Source organism: Dryobates pubescens, chromosome 14, assembly GCF_014839835.1.
Source record: "Dryobates pubescens isolate bDryPub1 chromosome 14, bDryPub1.pri, whole genome shotgun sequence".
Classification (NCBI taxonomy): Eukaryota; Metazoa; Chordata; class Aves; order Piciformes; family Picidae; genus Dryobates; species Dryobates pubescens.
The window spans coordinates 27,639,375-27,647,579 of NC_071625.1; the positions used below are offsets into that span (position 1 = coordinate 27,639,375).

Below are 8,205 nucleotides of genomic sequence, written 5' to 3' on the forward strand. Positions count from 1 at the left end.
TAATAAGAGATAAGGAATGTTTTGCAATCATAGAATCAATAAGGTTGGAAAAGACCTCAGAGATCATCAGGTCCAAGCTGTCACCCAACACCTCCTGGCAACTAAACCATGGCTCCAAGTGCCACATCCAATCCCCTCTTGAACACCTCTAGGGATGGTGAACTCCACCTCCCTGGGCAGCACATCCCAATGGCCAGTCTCTCTTGCTGGGAAGAACTTCCTAACATCCAGCCTAAACCTCCCCTGGTGCAGCTTGAGACTGTGTCCTCTTGTTCTGGTGCTGGTTGCCTGGGAGAAGAGACCAACCCCCCTCCTGGCTACAACCTCCCTTCAGGGAGTTGTGGAGAGCAATGAGGTCCCCCTGAGCCTCCTCTTCTGCAGGCTAAGCAACCCCAGCTCCCTCAGCCTCTCCTCACAGGGCTGTGCTCCAGACTCCTCCCCAGCTTTGTTGCCCTTCTCTGGACACCTTCAAATGTCTCAATGTCCTTCTTAAGCTGGGTGTGTGTGTGTGTGTGTGTGTTATATCTTAAGAAGTATTTGCAACCTCAGGTTGATGTGCAGTTTTTTTGCTTGACTTGTGATTTAATCTTCTTAGATATCTTCACTAACTTGTTACTGGACTTCAATTTTACCAAGGCCTGAGATGCTGACCTAACTTTGTTTCCCTCTCTGCAGGGTTGTCCTGGTGTCCAATTACACTCAGACATTAAACATATTACAGGAGACATGCCGACGTTATGGATACTCTTACACCAGGCTTGATGGCCACACTCCTGTCTCCCAGAGACAACAGATTGTTGATGCTTTCAATAGCAAATTCAGTCCAGCTTTTATCTTTCTGCTGAGCTCAAAGGCTGGTGGAGTAGGGCTGAATCTGGTTGGAGCTTCTCATTTGGTCCTGTATGATATCGACTGGAATCCAGCGACAGACATTCAGGTCTGAGAACACAGCTGGGACTGTGGGGGCTGGGATGGGCATCACAGAAGTGTCAGGGCTGGAAGGGACCTCAAGGCTCAGCCAGTTCCAACCCCCCTGCCATGGCCAGGGACACCTCACACTGCAGCAGGTTGCTCACAGCCACATCCAGCCTGGCTGCAAACACCTCCAGGCAGGAGGCTTCCACCACCTCCCTGGGCAACCTGTGCCAGGCTCTCACCACCCTCATGGGGAACAACTTCTTCCTAACATCCAATCTCAGTCTCCCCATTTCTAGTTTTGTTCCATTCCCCCAGTCCTATCACTCCCTGACACCCTCAAAAGTCCCTCCCCAGCTTTCCTGTAGCCCCCTTCAGACACTGGAAGGCCACAATTAGGTCTCCTCAGAGCCTTCTCTTCTCCAGCCTGCACAACCCCAACTCCCTCAGTCTGTCTCCATAGCAGAGCAGCTCCAGCCCTCTGCTCATCCTCATGGCCCTTCTCTGGACACCTTCCAGCCCCTCCAGATCCTTCCTGTGTTAGGGGCTCCAGAGCTGGCCCCAGAGCTCCAGCTGTGGTCTCAGCAGAGTGGAGCAGAGGGGCAGAATCCCCTCCTTGGCCCTGCTGGCCACACTTCTCTTGCTGCAGCCCAGGCTCTGCTTGGCTCTCTGGGCTGGGAGTGCTGACTGCTGGCTCCTGTTGAGCTTCTCCTCCCCCAGCACCCCCAAGGCCTTTTCTTCAGGGCTTCTCTCAAGCCAGTCCCTGCCCAGCCTATATCAGTGCCTGGGATTGCCCAAAGGGTTTTTTGGACTGATATTGAGATGCTTGGCTGACTTACTGCTGTCCAACTGTCATTGCTACCTGTGTTTGGACAAGTACAATGCTGGAAGAAAATTCCAAAGGTGAAAAGAAGAAATGCTTCTCTGTCAGATTATATATATGTAGGAATCATTAGAAGCCCTCTTGCAGTCAAAAAATGAGGAGATTAAATTGTGGTATGTTTGGAGCAGTGAGTCATCTCTCTCCTTTGTCTCCTGACCTCTTTTTCAGAACTGGAAAGTGGCTGTGTTTCTAAAAAGAAAAGGGAAAAAACCACCCTTACACTGCATAGCCAAATGTTGCTGTCAGTTTGCTGTGGCTGAGGCAAAGGGAGAGCTCCTGATCAGAATGAAGAGAATGGGAGAATCACGTGGCAAGGATGCAAAAAAAGAACCAACCAGCAATGACAGCACAAAAAGTACAGGGCCAGGGCTGTGTCAAAGAGTCACAGAATGGTTCAGGATGGAAGGGGCCTCAGAGATCATCCACTCCAACCCCCCTGCCACGGGCAGGGACACCTCTCAACTAAACTCAGCTGCTCAGGGCCTCATCTAACCTGGCCTTAAATACCCCTAGGGAGGAGGCAGCAACAGGCTCCCTGGGCAGCCTATTCCAGGCTCTCACCACCCTCCTTCTGAAGAACTTCTTCCTAAGATCCAGTCTAACCCTGCTCTCCCTCAGCATAAAAAACTTGCTCCTTGTGCTCTATGAAAAGGTGTCTAGATCCTACAGCCTTCCTGTAGGATCCCTTCAGGTGCTGGAAGGCAGCTCTAAGATCCCCTGGATCCTACAGGAAGGCTGCAGACGGTCTCTCCATAAGGGTGTGGAGAGACAGGACAAGGGGGAATGGTTTGAAGCTGAGGGAGAGCAGGGTGAGACTGGAGCTGAGGAAGAAATTTTTCAGCCTAAGGGTGGTGAGACTCTGGAATAGGCTGCCCAGGAAGGCTGTGGCTACCTACACCCTGGAGGTGTTCAAGGCCATGTTGGATGAGGTCTAGAGCAGCCAAGTCTAGCTGAGAGGGGTCCCTGCCTATGGCAGAGGGCTCAGAGTAGATGATCTGTGAGGTCCCTTCCAAGCTGAGCCATTCTGTGAGTCTCTGATGCTGACCTTTTGGAATGAGGAGCACAGAAGTGGCAGTGATGAGTGGAGGCTGAGCTCCCATTGTGTTGTAGGCTGCTCTTGCTTTTCATCTTCTTTTGCTTTCTGCAGGCAATGGCTAGAGTGTGGAGAGATGGCCAGAAACATACTGTGCACATCTACAGGCTGCTGACCACAGGTCAGAGATGCTGCTCAAACCTACCCCAGAGGAGACAAGTATTGACATTTGCTCCATAAAAGAAAGGGGATTTGGGGGAAATTCCTAAAAACAATTAGTCCTGCAGTAATTTCTGTGTCATTTGTTCTGAATTCAGCTAAAACAGAGGCAACACATTGATTAGTTTAGAATCATAGAATGGGCTGGGTTGGAAGGGACCTCCAAAGCTCATCCAGCCCACCCTCCCTGCACTCAGCAGGGACATCCCCAACTAGATCAGGTTGCCCAGAGCCCTGTTGAGCCTCACCTTGAATATCTCCAGGGAAGGGCCTCAACCACCTCCCTGGGCAGCCTGTTCCAGTGTTCCACCACCTTCATGGTAAGCACTTGTTCCAAACATCCACTCTAAAGCTGCTCTTAATGGAATAGAATTGAGTTGAGTTGAGTTGAGTTGAATTGAATTGAATTGAATTGAATTGAATTGAATTGACCAGGTTGGAAGAGACCTTTGAGATCATCAAGTCCAACCTATCACCCAACACCATCTGATCAACTCAACCATGGCACCAAGTGTCTCATCCAGGCTCTTCCTAAACACCTCCAGGGATGGGGACTCCACCACCTCCCTGGGCAGCACATCCCAATGGCCAATCTCTCTTGATGGAATGGAATGGAATGGAATGGAATGGAATGGAATGGAATGGAATGGAATGGAATGGAATGGAATGGAATGGAATAGAATAGAAGAATAGAATAGAATAGAATAGAATAGAATAGAATAGAATAGAATAGAATTAACCAGGTTGGAAGAGACCTTTGAGATCATCAAGTCCAACCTATCAGCCAACACCATCTCATCAACTAAACCATGGCACCAAGTGTCTCATCCAGGCTCTTCCTAAACACCTCCAAGGATGGGGACTCCACCACCTCCCTGGGCAGCACATCCCAATGGCCAATCTCTCTTTATGGGAAGAATGGAATGGAATGGAATGGAATGGAATGGAATGGAATAGAATAGAATAGAATAGAATAGAATAGAATAGAATAGAATAGAATAGAATAGAATAGAATAGAATAGAATAGAATAGAATAGAATTAACCAGGTTGGAAGAGACCTTTGAGATCATCAAGTCCAACCTATCAGCCAACACCATCTCATCAACTAAACCATGGCACCAAGTGCCTCATCCATGGGAAAGAACTTCTTCCTAACATCCAGTCTAAATCTTCCCTCATTTCAATCCTGCTTTGCTTTTGCTTGAATAACTGGGGTCTATTTGATTTTGTTTTTCAATACAGGCTCAATAGAAGAAAAGATTTATCAAAGACAGATAAGCAAACAAGACCTTTCTGGGGCAGTTGTGGACCTCTCCAAGACATCTGAACACATCCATTTTTCTGTGGAGGAGCTTAGGAACCTCTTTACTCTTCATGAAGACTCCAGCTGTGTTACCCATGACTTGCTTGAGTGTGACTGCATGGGAAGGAGTGAGTTTCAAAGTGAGTTTCTTTTTCATTGTCTCTGGCCAGTCAGTCTGATTAGGCTGTTACTGGAGAAAACTCTGCTGCTCAGTAGCATTGGATTGAAGTGATGAGGTTCAGTATGAGATCATAGAACCATAGAATTGTCAGGGTTGGAAGGGACCTCAAGGATCAGCCAGTTCCAACCCCCCTGCCATGGCCAGGGACACCTCACACTACAGCAGGTTGCTCACAGCCACCTCCAGCCTGGCTGCAAAAACCTCCAGGCAGGAGGCTTCCACCACCTCCCTGGGCAACCTGTGCCAGGCTCTCACCAGATCTTCCAGATGTTGGCTGCTCTTGCTAATCCATAGGAGCACTCCACAAGATGAAAAGGAGAAAAGGTTTGTTCCTTTGCAGGAACAAATAATTCATGTGTCCTGCCTCTTAATTCCTTGAGTCAGCTTTGGCCAGCTCAAGTAATCATAGAATCAATAAGGTTGGAAAAGACCTCAGAGATCATCAAGTCCAACCTATTACCTATCACCCAACACCTCCTGACAACTAAACCATGGCTCCAAGTGCCACCTCCAAGCCTTTTTTGAACACCTCCAGGGATGGTGACTCCACCACCTCCCTGGGCAGCACATTCCCATGGCCAATCTCTCTTTCTGGGAAGAACTTTCTCCTCACCTCCAGCCTAAACTTCCCCTGGCACAGCTTGAGACCCCATGGTGCTGAGTGGTGTTTCCTTTCTAGATATTCAAGGGCAGCAATGAGCAAGGACTAGTTGCAAAGCTGTTTATCTGAGGACAGCTATAGCAGGTGAAGTTCTGTTCTAGATCTCTGAATATAACTCTTTATTTAGAATAGAGTAGAATAGAATAGGAGTAGAATAGAATAGAATAGAATAGAATAGAATAGAATAGAATAGAATAGAATAGAATAGGAGTAGAACAAAATAGAGTAGAATAGATTGGAATGGAATGGAATAGAATAGAATAGAAGTAGAACAAAATAGAGTAGAATAGATTGGAATGGAATGGAATAGAATGGAATAGGAGTAGAACAAAATAGAATGGAATGGAATGGAATAGAATAGAATAGAATAGAATTAACCAGGTTGGAAAAAGCCTATGAGATCATCAAGTCCAACCTATCACCCAACACCATCTGATCAACTAAACCATGGCACCAAGCACCTCATCCAGTCTCCTCCTAACCACCTCCAGTGATGGTGACTCCATCACATTTGGCAGTTATCAACTGAAGCTGCTGTAGGGTGATTAAAACAATGAATGGGGAAATGCTGGGGTACCCCTGAGAGCTGGAAAGCCAAGCTGCAGACATTTACAGCTTCCCAGGTTGTATCACAGGGCATCTTGTCCAATCCCCCTGCAGTCAGCAGGGACATCTCCAACTAGAGCAGGCTGCCACATGGAGTCTCACAGTTCTCCCCACCAAGTTTTATTGATTCAGAGTGAGATTTTCTGCCTTATTCCTCTCTGATTAATCTCCTGCATCATTTTTTTCCCTTCCCCCAGATTCTTCCTCAGAAGAGCCTTCTGTATCTAGAAGCTGCCAGCTTGGCCAAAACCAAACGAAGGCTAACTCAAAGAAAGCTCTCTCCATGTCACAGCTGATGCAATGGAAACACTTCTCTGGGCACCATCAGGCTCTTGATGACCCTTTCCTTGAAAGGATAAAAGGCAATGTTTCTTTCATTTTCCAGAATGTAACCAATTCACCTTCTCTCTCCTGTTAACCTTCAGGGTCTTGCATCCTCCTCCTCTCAGGGGTTGGAAACGACTGATGTGCAGCTCCCTGTTGTTCTTTTGGCCAAGCTTGTGTGTTCCTCCTGAGGTTTTGGGGCATTTCTACCGGGTGATCATCCAAAGTGACAGTAATGAGTAAGCTGATCACACCTGCTGTAATTATAGCACAGGTTGTTAAAGCTGCCTTTGCTTTCCAGTCTCCTGTGCCTGTGGGATCACCATCAGCGAGCTGCTTTTGATTCACACTGCTGTCTCTGTCTACTTTGGCTGTGCATTATGAACAGAATGATTTCTTGCCAGCAGTGCTGGCAGCTCCTCAGCCACCTGAGGCAGTGCTGTGGACATGTCTGTGCTGGTAGCACGCCTCTGGGTGGTGTTTTGGTTGGGCAAGGCAAAGTGACATCTGCCTGGCTGTGGCTGTACAACCAGGTGCAAGTTTGTTCCCTGGAGTGGACAGTTTAGTGAAACACAGAGCAGCAGCCCCTGAGGTCTCAGCTTCTGGGAGCACAGCTTGATACAGTGTCAGAATGTTCTGAAATTCTCCCTGCTGCTTTTACTTGGGAAAATAAAAGCCTTTATTTCTCAGACACAGAGTACAAACTCACCTCATTTAGCTAACCCCCTTTTAAGGCCACTTGTTGCATAGTTGTCATGGTGCATTTTTTTTCTGGCTGTATTTTTCTTCTTCTTTGAGGGCAGGGGAGGTTCTGCAGCCCTCTGATCATCTCAGTGGCCTCCTCTGGACCCCATTCAGCAGCTCCAGGTCCCTCTTATGCTGGGGGCACCAGAACTGGAGGCAGTGCTGCAGGTGGGACCTCAGCAGAGCAGAGGGGCAGAATCCCCTCCCTGTGCTGCTGCTCTCCCTGCTCTGGCTGCAGCTCAGCACACAGCTGCCTGCTGGGCTGCCAGGGACCACTGCTGGCTCCTGGGGAGTTTGGCACCAACTGACACCCCCAAGGCCTTCTCCTCCACACTGCTCTTGAGCCACTCCTCACCCAGCCTGGATTTGTGCTTGGGATTCCCCTGACCCAGCTGTAGGACTTGGCCTTGTGGAATTTCATGAGGTTGACTTGGGCCCAGCTCTGCAGCCTGTCCCAAGTTCCTCTGGGTGGATCCCTTCCCTCCACAGGACCACACAGCTTGGTGTCACCACAGACTTGCTGAGGGTGCTGTTAGGGAATGGCTGCTGCAGGGCTCTGAGTCACACTGGGCAGGGAGTGTTGTCACCCAGCCTTCAGATCCAGCAATCAGTGTTGCATTGCTTGCCAGCTCTTAGCTGGGAGGAGTAGATCTGGGACAAATTCTGTCCCTTCTGGTGCCTGGCATCCTGTCTGCCAAAGAGAGGAACAGGCTGCATGTTCTCAGCTGAGACCAGCCCTGAAGGGGTGGCAGGTGATCATTTTATGACTATTGCAGGAGGGGGAGTTGTAACTGGTTTCATGGGACTGCTTTTGTTGATTCAGCTTTTACCCATCCTGGCTCACATTTCTTTGGTTGGAATGGTGACCCTGGATCATTTGGCACCTGGATGTGACCCAGCAATAAGCACTTGCAGCCCAGAAGGCAAATCATAACCTGGGCTGCATCAAAAGCTGTGTGGCCAGCAGGCCCAGGGAGGTGATTTTGCCCCCCTGCTCTGCTCTGCTCTGCTGAGACCTCACCTGCAGTGCTGTATCCAGCTCTGGGGCCTCCAACACAAGAGAGACATGGACCAGACAGTGGGTCCAGAGGAGGCCACCAAGATGATCAGAGGGCTGGAGAACCTCTGCTATGAAGAGAGGCTGGGAGAATTGGGGCTGTTCAGCCTAGAGGATGGAAGGCTCCAGGCAGACCTTAGAGCTGCATTTCAATATCTGAAAGAGACCTACAGGAGGGCTGGGAGGGACTGTTCAGAAGGGCCTGTGGGGATAGGATGAGAGGCAATGGATTGAAACTGGAGCAGGGCAGATTCAGGTTGGCCATCAGGAGGAAGTTC

General features: G+C 49.1%; 1 protein-coding gene across 1 annotated transcript in view; it reads left to right on the plus strand.

Moving 5' to 3' along the window:
* RAD54B (RAD54 homolog B) overlaps positions 1-6,312 on the plus strand; it is a 40,373-nt gene extending 34,061 nt beyond the window's left edge. Inside the window, exons 9-12 of the mRNA XM_009902963.2 lie at positions 676-937; positions 2,946-3,012; positions 4,294-4,494; positions 6,000-6,312. Coding sequence (XP_009901265.2) covers positions 676-937; positions 2,946-3,012; positions 4,294-4,494; positions 6,000-6,220 — 751 coding nt within the window. The 3' untranslated portion in view covers positions 6,221-6,312. The remainder of the gene's footprint in view (positions 1-675; positions 938-2,945; positions 3,013-4,293; positions 4,495-5,999) is intronic.
* Positions 6,313-8,205: the final 1,893 nt, after the last annotated feature.